Below are 21,271 nucleotides of genomic sequence, written 5' to 3' on the forward strand. Positions count from 1 at the left end.
GAGGGAAGGAGCAGCAGCCCTGGGTTCTCTTGGGCCCTCACCCTGGAGACCCTGCCCAGACCCCGGGGAGGGAAGGGACGGCTCTTATCCGTGGCCGTACCTTCCATAGTATAAGATGGTTTCGGGCTTGATGGATCCGTCGAGGTGGACTGCAGCTCTACCTGGAAGGGGCGAAGGGAAGCCAGAGAGAGAACACGCACTGTGAGTGCCTGAGGGATCTTCAGAGAGTCCGTGTTAACATTAACCGCGAAACCCTAAGGCCATGCCTATCGGACACTTACACACATGTCACCAACTCTACACACGCCATCTCGTTTGATCCTCACCTGTGTGGGGGTTTGTTCTCTATCGCATTCACGGCGAGAATACTGAGGTTCGGAGAGGTTCAACAACTGGTCCAAGGCCACACAGCAAGCCCGTGGTGGAAGCAGGAACCCAACCCCGTGCCTTTGGGTTTAACCACCACTGACAAGTGACAGAACCAGAATTCTAACCTGAGCCCAGTCCCGAATGAAGCTGGTGCTCCTACACATGAGGCCGGCCAAGGTCCCCTCGGAGCTCCCGAGCCTCAGCCACCGCCCCGGCCAGTCTGGCTCTCAGACAACTCGCTCAACAAACTCCAACCGAAACAACGGGGTCAACCACAGACTTCCTGCACTAGTGAGTCACGTGGCATATTTCAAAAATCAGACACCACTCTCGCTTTTTTTATCTTTACCTGAGGACAGTTTCTTTTCATTGCTTTTAGATAGAGAGGAAGAGAGGGAGCGAGAGAGAAACATCAATTGGTTGCCTTTTTGTATGTCAGTCCCACCGGGGATCGAACCATCGACCTCTCGGTATATGGCACAACGCTCCAACCCATGGAGCCACGCTGGCCAGGCTCCATTTTTCAAAAGCAGGTGTTACTTAAACACAGCTTCTCAGGAACTAATAGTAAAGCAACACAAGATCTTTCCACGACTCAAGGAAGGACACTAGATACCCGGCCATCTGGGTGATCAGCTCCGACGAGCCCGGCCCCACGAACAACACCCAGCCCCACAGACAACGCTCTGCACACGAACCCAAGAGTTCACGGACAGGGGCTTGGGAGACGCCTGTCAAGCCTGGCCCCCAGCCCTGCCCTTCCTCTGCTGCGACACTTGTCTCTGAGCCTCAGTTTCAACAGTGAAGACAATGGCCCCGACTGCCTCCCTCTCTAAGAACAATTGTAAGGATTCGAACCACCAGTGCAGGCGGATACTACAGCTCACGGGAACGGCCCCTTCCCCTCGCGTTTTTCCCACGTGCTGCTGAGAGAAGCCCAGCAGGTGCTGGAAGACGGCAGGGAAGTGCCTTTGTCACCTGCCCATCCCAGGTCACAAAGGACACCTTCCTGGGCCAGGGGGGAGACCTAGATGACTCTCACTGCCATTTCCACCAGTGTGGGGCCATCCTGGGACTCAGGGATGTGGACGAGAAGGCGGCTGCCTTGGCTGGAGAGGAAGCTCAGCATGTCCTAGAACACCCACATGGGTGCCTCCCTCAGAGGAAACCCGGCCCAGGCCCGGGGGGAGGGGGGGTGGGCAGCAGGGACAGAGCTGCCAACCCCGCCTATCAGCAGGACATCTGAGCCATCAGATCTCCCCAGAAGCTGTCCAGTCTGGCACGGGACCCAGCGGCACTCACACACAAGCTCGGGGTCAACCGAGCTGCTGGATTCCCTGACAAAATGAATTCGATCCCACTCAGCCAAAGGTTTGCTGGGTGCCCCCCAAAATGCTCAGCATTGAGAACACTGATGTTTCCAGTCCAGGGACCTGCCAACCAGCGGTGTGACCTTGGACAGGGGACCTCATTTCCCGGAGCCTCTGTTTCTTATCTTTAATCCTCCCCATGGCTGAGGCGAGGATTCGGCTAGAGAGGCAGGGTGGCCTTATGGTTTTCGCCCAGCTCCTCTGCGAGCTCCCTGGGCGTCTCCACCCATCCAGCAGGGAAGACGGCACATGCCTGCCTCCTTGGCTCTGGAGGGTTTGCCACGGGCGTGCAAGCACACAGCGTGCTCAGCACAGAGTCAACACGAAATAACCATCAACGAAGAGTCCTTCCTGCATTGCACTGCCGAGGCCCTGCTGGGAAGGGAGAGAGGTGAGCAAAGGGACAGAGGCCTGCTCCCGTGACGCACACAGGCCAGCAAGGGGGAGAGACATGAAGCATCCCGCCGCTAAGTGTATAATCAAAGCCAGGAGCGCTCCCTGGGAAGCACCGACTCAGTCCTGGGAAAGAGTGGACCAGACAAAGAACCTCGCCCAGCCGGCGGGCCAACCATGGCTTCGCAGAGAAAGCAGGTCGTGAGCTAAGACCTCACAGATGAAGAACCAAGTGAGGAGGAGGATGGGAAGAACATTCCAGGCCAAAAGAAAGGCCGTGTGGTGAGAGAGAGCGTAGTGCACACATGAGAGGAACCACAGCGCAGTGCACAGGATGGGGGGGCAGTAGTATTTGGGGACTGCAGAGGCTGCGGGGCCACCCGGCCACCAGGAAGAGATGGGTTTTAGCCTGAGAGCACAGAGAAGCCACGGCAGAGCCTGAGACTGGCTGCAGGGGGAGGAAAACCGTAGCAGGACCGGTTAGAGGCTACTGCGGTCCAGTGCATGAGAGGTGATTGCCTTGGACCAGGGACACGAGGCGGATGTGGAAAGCAGGTGGACAGAGAGAGACATCAAGGATAACGCTCCAGGTTGGCCCATATGGGGTGGGGGGTGATTCCACGCTCTGAGATGGAGAGCTCAGGAAGAAAGGGGGTGAGGTGGGGCGAGAGTGTGGGGAGGACAGGCGTGAGCCATTTGATCTTTGTTACATTACACTGGGGAATCTTTGAGATTTCTGAGTACAAATGGACGGAGCCCGCGGACATGAGGGCCCAGAGTTCTCAGAGATGGACGCTGGAGATGTTGGAAGGAACTGAGGTGACCAGAGCTGTGGTCTTGAGTGAGGTCCCCAGGGGGACAGCGTGGAGGACAGGGCGCAGGTGAAAGCCTTGATAAGCACCGGCACCCAGGGGCTTCACAGAAGAGGGTGGGCTTGGAGAAGAGCCCCCGAGAAGTGGGAGGGAAATGGGAGTGTGGGGTTCGGAAGGCAAGGAGCAATCAGATTTCCGGGGGGAGGGGTGGCCCACCTGGTGGAGTAGAGGGCTGAATGGTAGCCCCCCTAAAACATGTCTGTGTCCTCATCCCCAGGACCTGTGTTACCTTTAGACGGCCAAAGTGTGATTATTAAAAGCCTTGAAAGAAGGGGCTCATCCTGGATTCCCTGGACAGCCCCTGCTGCAGCCACCTGTCTCCTTATGAGAAGACAAAGTATTTTGAGAAACTCACCCAAGAGGAAGCAGCAATGTGACCACAGAGGCAGATGGGAGCGACGGGGCCACAAGCCAAGAAGCGTCTGGGGCCACCGGAAGCTGGAGGAGGGTGAGGGATGGATTCTCCCACCCCTGGAGCCCTCGGAGCGTGTATAGCCCTGCTGAGACATTGGTTTTGGACTTCTGGCCTTGGGGGACAGTAAGACAATGAACTTCTGCTGTTTTAAGTTACCCAGCGTGTGGTGTTTGTCACAGCAGCCACAGGAAACTCATACAGCCGGGTCCTGCCAGAGGCCGAGGAGCAGGAGAGCAGAAACGTGCCCCTGGGGCCCAGAACACGGGGCACCAGGAGGCGTGGGTTCTCAACCCGACTGCCCACTGGGGGCACCCAGGAAGCTCTGGAAAGTGCCAGGATGCCTGGGCCCACACACGTCAATTAAATCACAATCCCTGCGGTGAGCCTGGGTGCAGGTTTTGTTGGGCTATTGTTTTGTTCTGTTTTTTAAACACGAGGCTAAGATGGAGGACCACCGCGCTAAAGGAACCATGGGGTAGGGAAAGCGAGAAGCAGGGGTAAGAAAATGGAGAAATGTAGGTGGAGGTAGGTCAAGAGCACTGTGTTATTTTTCAGGTGGGAAGGACGTGAGCGTGTTTAGGTGACGATGGAGGAGACTGAAGCTGAGAGGGAAGAACAGTGTGAGGTTCGAGAAGGCAGGGGAGGTTAGAAGGCGAAAACCAGAGTGTCTCTGAGTTACGAGTCCACGCTCAGCCAGTGTGCGAGGCTTGTCGCTGGTGCTGCTTCCCCCGAGGCGGTGGGCGGGACTGCGAGGCTACTTCGGGCCCCAGCACTTAAATGCCAATGTGCGAGTCTCCAGAGCCCTCTCTTCGCTCTGGCATAGCAACCAGAAACGCCCAGGATGGCAGCCACCCATTTGCCTGCATCCCTACATAACGGCGATGAGCAGACGGTGATGGACATGGAAGGTGAGCAGAGTGACGGACACCTCAGCTGCTTTAGACCCCCTGGACCTGGGGACGGTGGTCATTGCAGCAGACTGTAGCCTACCCCGCTGGAAAGCATGCACAGCTCTCAGAACCCAGCGTTACTGATGTGTGTTGTGTGTGGTGCGCGAGAAAAAGAAAAACAGCCAGGAAGTGGGGGAGGAGGTGCTCAGAAGGTACCCAGAAAAGATCGCTTTGTGGGGAGGAAACACACAGAGGAGCAGGGTGTGGTGGGGGAAGGGAGGACAGCAGAGAACCGTTCCAGACACAGGAACCGCAGCTGCTAAGTGTCCGGGTCAGGAAATTGGCTCAAGTGCAGAGAACGAGGTTGGTGGTGAGAGAGGAAGCTGGAAAGTCAGGGGATGGAAGCCAGGGAGACACCGCAGGCAGGCCACGGTTAAGGGGGGTCCGCTGAGGAGTTTTAAAACAGGGGAGTGGCCTTTTAAAGCTGTTTCTGCTGCTGCTCGAGGACCCGGGGGAGCGGGCTGGAGGGGAGGCAGAGAGAGCACAGGTGCAGGAGGCCAGAGGGAGAGCAGCAGTACCCAGAGCTCCTCTAGCACCAGACGCAGTAGGTGCTCAGTCAGCCTGAGGCACCTGGTGCAGCGGTGCGTGGCCGTGGCCGAGAGACGGGCGGGAGGCAGGAGTGCCCCAGGGAGAGAGAAGAGGGAGCCGGCCTGCCCACCGTGCCCCACGGATTCCGCCCCTCCTTGGGGCTTCTGGGAAGCTGCCTAGACGTGGTTCGGGGGAGGAGCAAAGGCAGGGGCCACTTCCACAAGCACCCCCAGCTGCTCCCATTGGACTTTCTGGGAAACTGCGATTACCCGCGGAGAAGCGTCAGCCCACCCCCACCCCAGGTGACACGGGGTGCAAGCTCGGAGGCTGCGGCGGGGGCCCTGACCCACGGACCCCATCCAGGGGAAAGCAGCAGCAGTGACGACCCGGTGCGAGACCACGCTCATGCCTTTCTTAGTTCATTCTTACAACCAGGACGGTTGGGGCTCCCCTCCCATTTTGCAGATGGGGAAACTGAGGTGCAAAGCAGTATCTAAGGACCCACGGCCAGTCGGTGATGGAGTCAGGATCTGAACCCTGGTCTGAGTCTTGAACTCCTACAGGCCTGGCCTTGGATATAAATGATACAGCAACAGTAACGGCAGCTGCCTGTTACCAGGCCTTTAGCTCACTTCTCCTCAACCCCTAGTAGAGGTACACCTTAGCCCTGTCCGGACTGGCCAAGCTAAATTCAGAGAAATTCAGCCAACTGCCCAGGGTCACATGGATCTGCAGTGGCAGAGCTGGTTGGAACCCAAGTCTCTCCAGCCCTAAGCCCGAGGGCTGCCCCGGGCCAGCACCCACCCCCGCATCCCACCCCGGGCCCAGCACTGGGCCAGGCCCCCGGGAGAGGAACCTCACGCCCCCTCCTCTGCACCTGCTCTCCGTGAGTCCGACTCACAAGCAGAGCTGCAGGAGATCCTCCCGGACCTGAGCAGGAAGCATCCCAGTTACCAACAATATTTATTAGTGGGCCCCCTGGGCTTGGGGAAACTCCCTGAGTCCTTGCCCTCGGGTGATGCCAGCCAGACAAGTGAGGACCAAGGGAGCTGCATTCCCTTGCCCAGGGTCACCCAAGGTGGCCGTAGCAGAGCCAGGACGAGGATCCAAGTCTTGGATTTCTGGGCAGGACACTCCAAGATCTGACTCCCCGCTTACAACTGCCGAAGGGTGGGGGGCTGTCCTCCCCCAGCGTCTGCCCCAGTCAGACTGCTTCTCAGGGCTCCTCAGGGCCCCCCAAACACATCACTGTTTATTTCCATCCCACTAATTTTTAAAGTCTCTTACTGTGTGTATTCCCCGCCCCCAACCACTGTTAGTTCCCTGGAAGCAGGGACTTTGCGTCCTCAGGCTGCACCCTTAGGGCCTAGGCCTGGCACAGCGAGAAGGGCCATAGTAGTGCTGAGTGACCAAGTGATGGCATCCCCTTCTCCCTGTCCTAGGTCAGCAGTGCTGTGTCCTCTCCCTGCCTCGAGGATGGGCTCACCTACGGCCTGGCAGAGAATCCAGGCAGGGCAAAGCAGCGAGTGTTGCCGGCCCAGCCCCAGAATCTGGGCGCCGCAGTCAGAACCTGGATGAGCCACGGTGCCCACAGGGTGGGGGGCAGGGCAGGGCAGACATCCTCTCCCTTCCTAGCCCTGGTCTTGGCAATGATCTGGGCAGCGCTAGGGGCCAGTGCCAGCAGGGGCCACAGCCTCTAAGCTGACTTGTGGGTAAGAAGAGGAGACAGAGCAGCCCTGGGGCTGACAAATTGTTTCAGCCACACCTCCTCCAGGAAGGCCTCTATGCTCAGCCCCATCTGGGCTCCTGCAGCTGCGAGGTACAGAGGGAAGGGGCGGAGCTGTTCCTCAGTGCCTCCTGCCAAGCCGGAGCCTGACTTAGCTCTCTGTTGCTGCTGTGGGCTTCCCTAGAGGTTTCACAGAAGACAGATGTGTCCAGGGTGACACCCGTGGGGGAACAGCCTCGGAACTCAGCAGAGTTATCCCCATTGTATAGGTGAGACAACTGAGGCTCAGAGAGAGATTAAGGAACATGCTGCAGGTCCCAGATTAAGGAGTGCCACAGCCAGACGAAGTCGCACCTACCACCCTTCACCCTCCATAGCGGCGCTGAGTCAACGCTGGTAAAGTCCGAACTGAATGGTTAATAATCATGACAAAAACCATCAATAGCAGCTAGCCCTGGCGTGCCCCACCCCAGGCAGGCCTGTAACTGACGTTTCACGTGGGGTGGGTAAAAGTCCAATCCCCCTGTGACATGCACGAATGGAGGCACAGAGAGGCCGCTCAGCCAAGCTCCTACGATGGACAAGTGGGGAGATCAGCACACGGAGCCAGGCAGCCCGGCCCCTCTGCCACCCAAGTTTAAACTCACTGGTCTCCCAACCTTGCTGCTCCGGGGCCTCAGAACCCTAAAGGGTGGGGGCAAGCCTGCCCCCAACACTCTGGGTAAACACAGATTTGAGCCTCACTTTGGGGCCCCTGGCCTGCTCTTCTCCCCCTGTTCCAACCAGACGCCAGTCCCACCCCTCCCTGCTGTGGGGACACTCCCTAGGACAATGGGCAGGTGGACAGGTTTCTCCCAGCTCACAGGGCCCCTGCCCTCGCCAGTCAAGCCGTGTGAGATCAGATACAGAATTGGGGAGGCCGGCCGGGCTCCTGTGCTCGCTGCACACCCGGATGCAAGCACTTCCCCGCCGTGGTCCTCACTTTCCTTCTCCATCAGAGGCTGAGAAAACCCAGTCTCTGTTCCTGTCCCTCCCAACTGCCACGTGGGGAGATGTACGGGTAAGCCGGGCTCTTCCCGGGGCAATTTGTACTTTAACAAGTGGCTCTGGTCACAAAAAAAAGGTGCTGGAAGCCCAAGGCAAGTGTCCCCAGTGGCAGCAAGACAGAGAGACAGGGCTGGTGGGGAGACTTCCCGAGCCCACAGCAGCCCCCACGGGCACCAACCAGCGGACCAATTTCCCCCTAGGGCCCCATGCGCTTGGCGGTATGAGCCCATTTTAGAGAAGCAAGCTGGGGTTCAGGGAACTGTCCACCTAAGCTCTCGTTGCTGATAAGTGCTGAGGCTGGGATCCTACCCCAGGTGCTCTGAAGTCCAGGGTCACCCTAATTCTAACTCCTCCCCCACTAAGTGGGGATGGCAAAGCCAGTAACGGCATCCACGTCAGTTTCAGGTAGATCAGGGTGCAAGTCTCGCCCTTCTGCTTTCCCGCTGTGTGACGCTGGCAAGTTCCGTCCCCTCTCTGGGCCTCCGTGTCTTCTATGTAAATGGAGAGAAGAACAGGACCTCCCTCAGGAGGGCTGTGGCGAGCATTAAGTGAATTCACACGTGCACATACGCGTATCAGAATAGCGCCTGATTCATAGCAACGTTCAAATATGAGAAAGAGAAAAGTACGTGGGAGATTTAGCCCCAAGTCTCCTCTCCCTCAAAAAGGCACAGCCCAGAACACTGCTGTTCCAACGTGGCTGGCCCACTCAGCTCTCAGGTTTTGACTAGCCTCGGGCAGCCACCTCACCTCTCCAGCCTCGGCCCCCACATCTGTAAATGGGGACAAACCGCCTGCCTTGGTGGGCGGGGCAGCGCAGAGGTGGAGGCCGAGGGCTGAAGAAGGTGCTGAAGGCGCAGGACACCGAGAGCCGGGGCACCTGGCCCAGGGAGTTGGGACAGCTTCATTAAGCTGGAGTAGCAGAATAAAAGGCTTCCTGGCATGTGTTATTACACAAATTCTCTGCTCACTGCTCCAGTGCCCTCTTCTGCTCTGGGTGCCGAGGAAGGGACTAAACCTCTTGGCAGTGCTCTACACTTTTGGTAAGGTCGCAGGCATGGGGAGCGCTGTCTCCCTGTGGGACCAATGAAACAGCAGAAGAGAATGCTCAAGCCCACGACGCCCTTGAGTTTCGAGATGGCCCTGAATTCTGCCTGTGGTGTAGCAAGGGGCCTGCCCACACCTTCTGCCTTTTGCAGTCTTTGGCCCTGACGCGGGAGAGCCTTTCCCTCACACCATTTGCAAGGGACTCCGTGAAGGAGTGTTTTACTGCGTGTCTTGCGTAACACTCGGCCAGTCTTTCGAAGCTTTGGGAAGCGCTGCCGATGGGTTCCTTCTAACCCTGTCACTCACAGACACATTCCTTTCCTCTGGCTCTGACCGGATGGGCTGGGATGGGCTCATGTGACCCAAACAGGAGCACAACAGGAGGGGTGGCTTTGGTACCTTCCAGAGAGGAATCTTCCTCACACCCTTTCCTCTTGGCTGTTGTTCCCCTGAATTCTCACAAATAAACACCATGTTAAGCAGCAGGAAGAAGAGGAGGAGGAAGAGGAAGCAGAGAAGGAGGAGGAGGAAGAGGAAGAGAAGAAGGAAAAGAAGGAGGAAGAGGAGGAGGAAGAGGAAGAGAAGAAGGAAGAGGAGGAGGAAGAGGAAGAGGAGAGAAGACGGAAAAGGAGGAGGAAGAGGAAGAAGAAATCTACCCTGCCAAGTCCTTGTTCAGGGGATTCTGCGAGGTAAATCACAGAAGGTACCGAATACCCACAAACACTCAAATGACAGCCGTTATTATTATTAAATCCCAGGCAGGGGATCAGCAGTGCCCCCGCAACCCAACCGACACAGAGCTCGCCCTGAGTGCCATGCCATTTCCCAGGCTTGCCTCCTGCGGCGATATGTAAGAGTCACCCCTCTATGCACGGTGCACCTCCTCCAGGGCCCAGCAGGTGCTCAGGAGGCATCTGTTGGAATGCCATAATCAAAGCACTAGGCAGCTGCCGGGGGTCTTGCTACCAACAGTGTGGTCCCTGCACCAGCCAAGGTAGCACCACCTGGGAGCTTGTCAGAAGTGCAGCATCTCAGCACCCACACTAGCCCTCCTGATTCAGAGCCCGAATGCTAACAAAGTCAAGTGATTGTTGAGTACACCTTAAAGTTTGGAAAGCTCTGCTCTAGCTTCTTACAGCGGGCCAGGTCCTGGGCCTCACCTGGAGGTAGGTATGAGATGCAAGAGAGGCCTGTACCCGGGGCTCAGGTACCCTACCCGCAAAGGCTTCTGCAGAGGCAGTTCCGGAAAGCTGGTTAGGGCCACAGGGTTGTGAAGCCAGCCACACGGGGCTCAAACCCTAGTTAAGCTACTCTGATTTTCCTAATCTAGCTCATCTTTGTGCCTCTGTTTCTTTGTCTGTAAGATAGGTGGACACCAGCCACCTCACACCATCACTATCAGAATGAAATGGATTAATCCAGGTAACATGCCAGAATGGTGCCTGGCACAGCACTATAATGCAACTCCATGAATGCCAGACGCTCGTACTAATAGTTCATTATCTGCCCCACCCACAGGAAGGCAGGGAGCTGGCTCTGGTCGCAGTGGCTGAGCCAGCTTGGGTATGTTCCCTCTTCCTGAGGATGTAAAATCTAGTACACAGTGGGTGACCTCTGGATACCACTACAAGCAAGTGGGGCCCATTTCCCACATGCAGAAACTGAGGCCCAGAGAGAGGAAACGACCCGCCCACTTCAATCACAGGAAAGGACTGGGCAAGGCCAAAAATTAGGGATAACAGTCTCTCTCCCACTGGGCTGTTATAAAAGTGTTACAAGGATCAAACCGGTGCATATAGCAAAAGCCTATAGAAGTGCCACCTTTCATTTACCTCTGGAACTCCCATTTCACTCCCGGTCAAGGGGGTGTGTCTACTATCTTGGTGTTCCTAGCAGGTAAGGTGGTTCCCCAGCCCAAGGGCAGAAGGGGTCCTAAACAGTTAAAAAAAAAAACCTGCAAAGGAAGGAACCACTACTGATGGGGTACCTGCATTTGACAAGGTGTGAAGGAGGCTTTGGGCATGGGGGGCAAAAGTGCTCCCCCAGAACTTGGAACACCTGGCAGGAAGGAGCTGAGCATTTGCCCTGTGGTGGGGCATCATCGGTGGGTGGGGGACTAGGACTTACCTCCTCAGAGGCTCTCCCCACCCCTTTGTGTCCCTCTCCTCTGCGTACAGACACAGGATTCTTCCAACACTTTCGAGACATCTGCCCTCATCGCCTGCACCTATTTCTCAGGTGGGTAAGTTAAGGCAGACTGAAACTCATGCCTGCCCCTGACCCCTCAGCAGTCTCAAATCCCACTAGCTGGTCCACTCTGCTGGACAGACTTTCCCATGCCTCCCCTCCCTGGATGAATCCCAGTCCTCTGAAGCCCCACGGGTGGGCCTGCACTCTCCCTGACCCCACCATTCCCAAGACACCACAGCTGGCGGGAGGAGGGACAAGAGAGTTATCCTTGGGACCAGTGGCCAAATGAATCTTACCAGAAGAGTGCAAGGCCTAAGGCCCACCCAGACCCTCTGCCCCTATCTCTGGCATGGCTCACAGTTCTTCCCGCCCGTACACCAACAACGGGCTCCTTGGCATGGACAAAACCATCACAATGTTACAGTAAAATTCACAGAGCGCTCAGTACTCACTACACACAATGCCAGATACCTCCGGGTACAGACAAGGGGCCCCAGGCTAGGAAGCCCATTTCACAGGCAGTGAAACTGAGACCGGGAAGGGCCAAGTCAGCGCTGGAAGCAGAACTCTGAAGGCAGCCAGAGGTGCCTTCGAATTCAAGACCCTCCCTTCCTCATTGTCTCTCACTAAACAGCCTGAAGGCGGGCGAGTGCCTGAGCTGCGGGAAGAAGCGCATGCAGGGGCCTCCGTTCGCTCCCGCAGCGTGGAAGCCCCTAAAGCCCTCCAGCCAGACAAGAAGCCAGAACCCCGACCACGAGTCCCGGCCCGGGCCCCGGCCCGCGCTCACTTTGGGCTTGTTGAAGGCGGGCGTCTGGGCCATGGTGCCAAGCGTGTGCCCCGGCGCTGCTCCCTTCGCTGAGTGCAGGTGGTCACAGTCTGAGTAGGACGCCGGTCGGTTTCTCCCGGGCCCCTTCGTAACTGTGGCCCGCCACTCCCTTCTTAACGGGGCCCGGTCCGGCCCCGCCCCCTGCCCGCCCCTGCCCCGCCCCGCCTCGGCTCCCGCTCCGCTTTAAGCCCCGCCCCTTGTCCGCTTCAGGCCCCGCCCCGCCCCGCGGTCCCAGCGGCACTTTTCCTGGAATTCCTTCCCCGCCGCGGGGACAAACACAAGTCACCTCCGCGCCTTGGCCCACCCAAAAACTGGCCCCGGGGGTTGGGGTTGCAGTCACCTGTGGGCTCAGGCTCCAGCTGCCGCCCGGTTCTGCTTCCTGCTGGCCCCTCGGAGGCCAGCTGTCTGGGCGTTTACAGTGTGGCAGGCCCCAGCTGGCATCTGGAAACCCATGAGCATCACAGACCTTGTGGGCTTCACTGTCGCTCATCGCACAATCGCATAACATAAATGTATAACTAGGGAGCTTTAATGGGGACCAGACGTGGCCTGCGGGTTGGGGAAGGCTTGTCCGGAGGCCGTGCAGTGGTTTGCCCCGTGAAGGGAGCTGGAGTGGAAAAAGGCAAGCCAGAGAACGTTTATTCACGCCTGAGCTGTTGGTAGTAACAAAAACATGGGAAACACCCCAGATGCCCATCCACCGGCGAGTGGGCAAATACACTGTGGAATATTCACACCGTGGAATAGTACACAGCTGTGAAATTGAATGAACTTCAGCAGCAAACAGCAACGCATCTATCTCAGAGACAATGTCGGGTGGAAAAGTCGCAGAAACCTACTTACGCTATGGTGCAACTTTGGCATGCATAATAAAAACAAAACCAAAAATATACATGTTTAGACATGCATTTGGTAGGAAATGTTTTAAATCAAGGGAGAGTGAAGCAGAAACTTGAGAATGGCTGTCTCAAGTCAGGAGAGGGGAGGAGCATACGGGTCACATCCAGGTTATTGGTGATGTTCCGGTGCTCCGTGGGGTGGTGGTTCTGTTTCATTTCATTAGGTTATAAATAAATTGTTAATAAATAAGGAGAAAAGAGAGGACAGGGGAGCGGAGGGCAAGGGGCTAGAACATCAGGTGAGAAACGGGGCCACAGAGAGCCTGTGGGGTACAGTGAGGTCTCTCCCCGAGAGCGCTGGAGAGTCAGGGGACGGTTTTAAGTGGAAGTAAGGCAGAATCAAGTGTTGTTTGGGGGAATAAATTATCAAATTTTGTTCTGGGAATCATTAGCATCGATGGTACCCGGGAGCTGATTATAACCGCTGACTCTCAGGCCCCAGCCCAGACCTACTCAACTGGAATCTGTCTTCTAACAAGATGCCTGATGGTCTCATGCCCATGCTGCAGGTTAAGCCTGGGGGTGCTGTGTCACCAGAAAGGGACCAGGACAGAGCGTATCGGCCCCCAAGCAGGTAGGTAGTGCGTGGGATCTTGACTTCATGTGGGAAAACTTTCACAACACAAGCCGAGATGACTTCTGAGAGTACGTTTGTTAAAGCTGGGGACAGTGAAACACAGGAGGGCCTTAGGGTAGGAGAAGCAACAGGAGAGAGCCCAGGCGGGGCTCTGCTCTGGATTCTGGAAGCGTTGCAGGAAAGACGTGAGCCATGCTGGGCTGGGTGGACTCACTGAGAAGTGAGAGTCACAGGGATGGAAGTGAGCCATGGGGGCGCTGCCGTTAGCTCACTAGGAAGTCAGAGAAAAGGGGCATCAGGGGCAGGTTCAGACAGTAAGCCCAGGATGAGCTGCTGCTGCCCATTGTTCCCCTGGTTGCAAGTCTCATGAGGACCCTTAGAGTCTAGGAGAGAGAAATAAAGATGCACGCCTGAGATGGGCATGCTCCAGAGACAGCCAGCCGGGTCTTTGTGTTGAGGGTTTTTACCTGTTTTCTAAAGGAGGGAATTTTAGGGAAGGTCTATGGAGGACCTCAATAGTATATTCACCAGCTTCATGCTGATGCACCAAAATGAGATTGATTCCCTTGACATCACCCATCCTTGGCTGTGGCTGGCACAAAGGGCGCTGATTGGATTTCTGTTACCTGTCTCGCTGACTAGGGTGGCTTAAGCCATTACCCTCTGGCTGGGGAGGGGAAGTATAAACCATTTACTCTCAAGTGGCCTAGGTTAGGACAGGCTTTTGTGATTTACTCGGTGGCTGGAAACTGCTTGGCCATTTAACTAGCTGTCTCGGTTTCAGTATTCCGCTTGTCCTGGCTCACCGACGAGTCTCAGCTGCAGTGAGAGGAAGGCATTGCAGGGGGGCCGGAGCAAGTCTGGAGGCTGGGAAGGAGGCAACTGCAACGGCCAGATGGAGGTGCTGGTGACGGTGCCGGGAGAGAGGGAAGATCGGATTCAAGCTACATTTAGGGGGGTAAGAATCAGCTGAACCTGATCTGGATTGCATGTGGCAGTGACAGGGGAACTCAGGAGTTCACGTTTGTAGCTTCAGTTATAGTTCATAGGCTTAAGTGATTCATGCATGTGGAAGCTGTTATGCTAGGAAATGGAACATGTGACCTATGACTCCAGAGGTCAAGAAGCCATTCAACTGTTGTGCCCCGAGAGGGTATCAGAGCCATGTGCTCCAGCGAGGAAAAGCCCCGGATGCAGACGAAGAATCATTGGCCAGCAGATGAAGACGATCTAGGAAAACCCTACTGACTGCAGCTCTTACCCAATGAAACTTTTCTCCAAACCCCTTACCTACCTTCTAGTCAATTAACCTTTTCCTAAACCCCTCACCAGCCCTTTCTTTTTATAAAAAGGGCAGCCCGAGATGGGCTGTTAAGACAGTTTTTGAGGGTACGTACGTAACGCGCCTTCTTCTCAGATCGCCGGCCATCTGAATAAAGTGCCCATAAAGTTTCACTCCTTGTCTCTACTTATTGGTTTTGGCAGTGACGGGCTGCACAGGCGCCAACTTTTGTGGTTTCGGGGCCTCCACTGTCTACCTCCTTACTGTCGGCCCAGCCCCTGCCTTGACATTCGAGTTCCTCTCCCGTGTCAGGTTCATCACTGCCCGGCATGTTCTTCAAACACCAGCCAACTTGGATGACTTGCTCGTCGATGAAGGTGACACATGCTCTTTGCTCCTCCCCCCATCGTGAGAGGGACTCTTAATTCTCCCTCCTGTGTACCTGGGCTGGACTGAATGACCTGTTTCCCTGGCAGAACGTGCTGAACATGACATTCCTGGACTTTGAATCTAGGCCATAAGAAGCCTTGCAGCGCCCTGACTGGTGTAGCTCAGTTGCCTGGGCATCATCCCAGAAGTCAAAAGGTCGTCAGTTCAATTCCAAGTCAGGGCACATGCCCAGGTTGTGGGCCAGGTGCCCGGTCGGGGCATGTGCAAGAGGCAACCGATCAATGTTTCTCTCATACATCGATGTTTCTCTCCCTCTCTTTCTCACTCCTTTCCGCTCTCTCTAAAAATAAGTTAGAAAGAAGCCTTGCAGCTTCCACAGGGTCTCTTGAACACTCTCTCTGGGAATGCTGAGTCGCAATGCAGGAAGTCCAACTGCCCTGGGACCATCCCACTAGAGAGTCCTCATACAGTCCCTGCACTCTCTCGCCTGTCCCGATGCCACCGCCTTTCTGCCGCTCCGACCCACAGACCAAACATAGCAGTGAAGACAGGCTGGGCTCTCCAAGCCAGAGCAGCTCCAAGTGCTTATGTGACTCCAGTCACGCCACGTGGAACAGAAGAATTACCCTTGGGGTAGGTTGTTGTTACGTGGCGGTAGGTAACAGGCGTGCTGGCTCCTACTCACATGCCCCAACAATTGCCTTTGTTTTATTAAAACCGACGGGAACTTCTGTGGGTACAGAAATCACAAACTGAACAGCAGAGAAAAGGAAAGAAGGGTAGAAGCAAGGGAAGAAAATTTCTTCCCCCTAACAGCGTGGCCCAAAGCCTGCTGGGAAATGTGCTACCTGGCTGTGCCCTGGCAGGGACTTCCACCCCACATGCACGTGGGTCTGGCTTCACAGACCCTCTGCTGGAGGCATGTGAACACGTGGAAAAACAAGATGAAAACACAGGACAACCCCAAATCCCAGATGGGGTGATGACGTGCGGAGTTGCCTGCAAGGGGAGCCTCAGTAGCCTGCCTGCTTCAGGGCCGTCCTTGAGCTTGGGTAGTCGCCGGCTGACTCTGGAGCTCCATGGCCCGCTGGGCTTTGTGGGCAGTACTTGGGGTCATAGCTGCTGGCCCAGGCCAGAGACCTGGCTGCTCTGACTGGCGCCCTGTGTGTAGCCCATCTGTCGTCACACGGAGGAGTAGTTGCTGCCCTTGTCGGTCCCCAGCTTGGTATCACAGATATGCGGCCAGGTCCTGGGATCCCTCGTGCCCGGCTGGCCGGCACACGTGTTGGTGCCCAATTGCAAGCGGATGGTTGAGTAGTCCGTGGGTGGCAGGATATGGTTCTTGGGGTTGTCTTTCCATCTGTCTGTCATTATGCCTGATGGGCTGGCACACTTGTTGGTGCCCGCCTGCAGCCTGATGACACGCTGGCCTGTCCTCACGATGGCGTCATCGAGGTCCTGTGCCTGTTTCTCAGAGCACCTGATGCCAACGTTCACATCGCTCCGCAGCCCCTCTGTCTTGGCCTTCCCTACCAGAGCCAGAAGAGATAGCTGCGCCGCGTCATTTTCCCGCTGGAACAGGTCATTGGCCTTGAACAAGCCCACAGAGTTCATGCTATAGATGACCATGGCCTCCGTGAAGTTGGAGAGGGTCTCTAGCTGGTGCCAGCTTTGCATGGGGCCATTGATCTTGGGTACCGAGTCCAGCTGCAGCTTATTGGTGAACATGCACAGGATGATTCTGTCCTTCAGACCCTTCTGGAAGTCGGGATTGATGGAGAGGCCCATGAGTTCCTCAATCCAACTGCAGAATCCTGCCTCCTTCTAGGACGCTATTGGGACAGGAGCCAGTTCTTGGCCTCAGCTGAGAGCCCGCAGAGGCCCCGTGTTGAACTACGTGGAGCTCAGCTACGATGAGACGAGCCGATGTGTGTGTATATTGTGAAAGTGTCACCAGACAGGCTCCGGGCCCAGAGCGGGTCTGCCTCCGGCCAGCCGGTAGCGAGTGGGTTCTTGACTTTGTATAGAAAAGATTTCACCACACAAGTCCATGTGATTTTGAGAGGATGTTTATTAAAGCTGGGGACAGTGAAACAAAGGAAGGGCTTGGGGTAGAGGAAACAACAGGAGAGAGAAAGTCAGAGAAAAATGTGGCCTTGGAGACGGGGGGTGGGGCAGGGGGGGACCGGGGACTGGCAGCTGCAGCCTGCTGCCCCCTGGCTGCAAGTCTCCCAGGGTCTCTGAGCGCAGGGGGCAGGCAGGGAAGATACAAGGGGCGGGTGTGCTCCAGCGAGAGCGTGCTCTGCGTCCTTCATATCAAGGCTTTTTCTCTTTCTTTGGCCAGCAGGAGTCCTGGGGAGGCCTTAGGGGAGGGTCTTAACAAAATTTTTCTTGGCTTTTCAGGTGTGTCCTTCAATATGTGAATTCATCAAAGTAGGTATATACAGAGGTCAGGGGTTATTTTCTAGTTATTTTTATTTATTTATTTTTATATTATACTGTAATTTTGGTTAGAGCATTTTGAAAAGATTTGATTTATCTATTTTTAGACAGAGGGGAAGGGAGGGAGAAAGAGAAGGAGAGAAACATCAGTGTGTGGTTGCCTCGCACACACCCCGCACTGGGGACCTGGCCCACAACCAGGCATGCATCCTGACCAGGAATCGAACTGGTGACCCTTTGGTTCACAGGCCAGCACTCAACCCACCAAGCCATGCCCGCCAGGACTCATTAGTTTTATCTTTAACGAATGCCATCAAGAACGTCACCGAAGAGGGACGGGGACTGAAGCCAGTCTGTCCTGGGATATGTAAGCCATTTGCTCCTAAGTGCCCTTGGTTGGGAAAAATAAAACTTTGTGATTCGTTGGCTGGCTGTAAATTGCTCAGGCTGTTTGGCCTTATTTATTATTTTTCCTCAGTTTCCCTTATTCTACTTGTTAGGGATTTCCCTAGCTTCATATTATCCTGCTTCAAAAGAATTCTCCCATCAGGTTAATTAACACACCCATCAATTTTCTCTCTCTCTCTCTTTTTCTTTCTTTCTTTCTTTCTTTCTTTCTTTCTTTCTTTCTTTCTTTCTTTCTTTCTTTCTCTTTCTCTTTCCTTCCTTCCTTCCTTCCTTCCTTCCTTCCTTCCTTCCTTCCTTCCTTCCTTCCTTCCTTCCCCTCCTTCCTTCCTGGTGAGAACGTTTTAGTCGTACTCTCTTAGCAAAGTTTAGTCATACGAAAGTGTTATCAGTCAGCCGGAGTTACCATGTTGTATGCAAGCACCTCAGACTACTCACCTGATAACTGTCAATGTTCAATAACTCCTTTATTGAACTCTCCTCAGTTACTCAGTTTGACTGTGTTGCCAGGTCCCGGCCAGGACCCGGGGGACACGGGCTGGCCTTGAACTTCCCCATGTCTGTCCACACACCACGGGCCAAGGTCTCCGGAGCTGGAGGAGGAACTGAGAGAGATGCTTCCCCCACACAGCACGTGGTTCACATGTGCAGACAAGAGAGGCACTTTCTCAAACACGCAGGATTCCCTAGCGTGTCCTTCCTGAACAAAATCTAGGTCACGACCTCGTGCCGGCCAACGGAAAGAAGCCCGTGCAGACAGAAGCCACGAGTGAGGCTGCCCGGATCTGCAGCTGCGCGCTCCGATCAGGGGCGGCGTCGCCAGTTGAACAAAGACTGGAGCTGTGACAGTGGCCTCAGCAACTGAGTGCTCGGCATCGAATGCAAGTGTCAAACTTGTGGTGGGGGGAACGTTAGTTCTGTCGTGAAGAAAAGCGGGCTTCAAAGGCAGATGGATTAGTGAGGACAACCCTAGCTACTGCAACACATCGACTTTTACGAAGACCTGGCAGAAGTAGAGTGTGCTAGAAATAGCGTTCTTGCTCATGTACCTACCAAGTCTGGGTGGGTGGCAACTCTCTGCTCAGTCCTTCTGGGACTCAGGCTGAATCCTGTGCGTCTCAAGGTCGCCTTGAGGCTCATCCTTATTCCAGCCATTCAGAGGGGGGAGAGAGTATCCAGGAGGGTTCAAGGTTTGGAGGGGCCAGGCTCAGAAGTGGCACAAATCACACATCAGCCCCCATCCAGTCCCCACAGCTGGGTCATGTCACCACAGCAAGCTGGGGAGCCTGGGGAAGGCTCCCAGCAGCCATTGCGGGAGGAGAGGAGGGTGGGGATGTGGGTGAGCTTCTTGCATCTCTGCTGAAGTGGGAAAGCGAGTTCCTCAAGGAAGCCCTTTTGCTCTTTCCACACGACTTGTCATCGTCTTCTGTGTATTGGAGAGTCATGTGACCTCGTCTGACCCCACCAGTCAGGTAAAGGGTCTTCACAGATAGGACAGGCTCCAATGCTCTCGGATCTCCAGTGCTGACCCAGGGCTGGGTGGAGAGCGGGAGGGGGTCGTGTGCTGGTGGGATGGTGGGATGTAAGTGGGCGATTCAGGTCCCTGTTCCCAAGCTCCTGAGATGTACGGGAAGCCTTCACCTGAGCCCTTGACCTGTGTCCAGGCCTGCCCAGGGCTCAGGCAGCCTTGGGTTACAGGAGAGCAAGTCAGCGCCTGAGGAGAAAGGTTTCAAGATAGGCAACTTAGGAGCTTCCCTTCCTGGGGAGCACGCCCCTGCCTTTCCTGTCCTTGTCTTCGTCTCCCACAGATGTGTGTCTCATAAACTCTAAAGGTTCCCACAGGACGTGCAGCCAGGGGAGCAGCGGGCAGCGGCAGCTCGTCCCGGGCTCACCCGCTGAACTTGTCCCCAAGGTCCCCTTTCCTCAGACTTTCTGGTGAATCAAAGCAGGCCTGCCCGGGCTCATTTTTTCCTGTAACATTTCTGGAAGGTCGAGGTAGCCCTGTCCAGCCTCTCTCCTATTGTTTCTTCTGTCCTGAGCCTTTTCTTGTTCCCTTGCCCCCAGGTCAAATAAACATACCCTCAAAAAAAAAAAACCAGACATAGGCAAATTAATCCGTCCCATCCCACACACTCATACAAAACATGTGTCGCAATAACAGCTACTATTTCTCGAGCTAGTCACCAGGGGAAGGGACTAATGTGCATCATCTCTGCGAGGAAGGCACCGTCATCAGCCCCACTCACTGGCGGAAAAACCAAGGCTCCCAATGGTCACAGAGAGTCACAGTGAGAGATGACGCTGGAATTTGGGTGTGACTATGCCAGACCTCAGAGCCTGCGCTCTTGACCTCTGTCGGTACTCAGGAAAAAGCAGCACAGGTTGGACAGCAGCCAGGTCTGGGGGCAGAGCCCTGGCAGGCACCCCTGAGTTGACGGCACCCCTGTTCGGCCATCCAGCTGTGTGGCTGAGGGCAGGTCATGTCATTCATTCAGCACACGGCTCCCCAGGCTGGCCCTGCCCCGGGCACGGAGGACGTGGAGAGAAAACCCGCTCTCTGGTCGGCTGGCTCACGATGCCGCAGGGGAGCCTGTGCCGTCGATTTGCTACCGTATGACCAGGGTCATTAAGTATCTCTTCCTCCTTGGCTCTGCTGTCTTCCTCCGTGAACTTCGGGCAAGTGGTGGGGAATGAAGGATTGCAAAAATGCAAATGCTGACAGAGCAAGTGTGAAACGCAGGCGGTCTGCGGGCCTGGCTTCACCTCGGACAGTTCTGTGACTTTGCACAAGCTCTGTCCGGGCCTCAGCTTCCTCCTCTGTTGAGGGGGCATAACACACATAATGCCATGCTCACAGGGTAACACACAGACACACCTAGTTCGTAGGAGAATCCACATAGACACCTAACTCATAGGATAACCTAGCTCATGAGGTAACCTACATTTGTATGTGTGGGTAGATTTTGTCCCTGGCCCTGTGGACTCCTTAACTAAGGTCTCTGAACGCAGGATTCTGATCTTCTAGGATCTCCGAATAGGAAAGAGGGCAAGGGAGGGATGTCTCCATCTCAGATTTATCAGCCAAGGTGAGGATCAGATGCACACAACACCAAATCCTAAAACAACCACAGCAAAAAGTTTGCTTCTCTGTCACGTAAAAGGAGTCTAGGGTGGGCAACACGAGGCTGGTGCAGCCGCCCCACACAGATAGGCCCTTCCATCTGCCCGCTCCGCCGGCCCTCGCACACGGTCCTTACCCTCGTGGTGCACGACGGCTTCCTTCCTTTAAGGCTACCACCTGGTTTCCCCGCAACAGATTCCACGTCCACAGTCCCGTGGCCACTCCTCATTGTAAAGCAGATTGGGAAATGCCTTGAGGCTGGAAAGCGAGGTAGAGAGCCAACCCTTTCCTGGCGAGCTAGGAGTGGGTGGCAGGTGGGAGAAGGCAGCCAGTCAGGCCTGCCGCATCAGATAGCCCGGCTTGTGGGAAGGGGGTGTGGGTCAGAGGAGGGATGTTAGCGGGCAGCCAGACTCTGCCATCCA

At 55.6% G+C, this 21,271-nt stretch overlaps 1 protein-coding gene and 2 pseudogenes across 3 annotated transcripts in view; 1 reads left to right on the plus strand and 2 right to left on the minus strand.

Moving 5' to 3' along the window:
* The window catches only part of ADA (adenosine deaminase), a 28,116-nt gene extending 16,263 nt beyond the window's left edge, over window positions 1-11,853 (minus strand). The window contains exons 1-2 of one of the 3 annotated variants that reach the window (XM_036009871.1): window positions 11,695-11,853; window positions 101-161 (exon numbers count right to left, since the gene is read on the minus strand). In XM_036009871.1, coding sequence (XP_035865764.1) covers window positions 101-161; window positions 11,695-11,727 — 94 coding nt within the window. In that variant the 5' untranslated portion in view covers window positions 11,728-11,853. The remainder of the gene's footprint in view (window positions 1-100; window positions 162-11,694) is intronic. The other 2 variants (XM_036009872.1, XM_036009873.1) reach the window with 2 other exon arrangements.
* On the plus strand, window positions 7,618-9,202 carry LOC118496844 (annotated as a pseudogene).
* A 4,041-nt stretch (window positions 11,854-15,894) lies between the features above and the next one.
* Window positions 15,895-21,078, minus strand: LOC114506125 (annotated as a pseudogene).
* Window positions 21,079-21,271: the final 193 nt, after the last annotated feature.

This window comes from Phyllostomus discolor, chromosome 9, assembly GCF_004126475.2.
Source record: "Phyllostomus discolor isolate MPI-MPIP mPhyDis1 chromosome 9, mPhyDis1.pri.v3, whole genome shotgun sequence".
Classification (NCBI taxonomy): Eukaryota; Metazoa; Chordata; class Mammalia; order Chiroptera; family Phyllostomidae; genus Phyllostomus; species Phyllostomus discolor.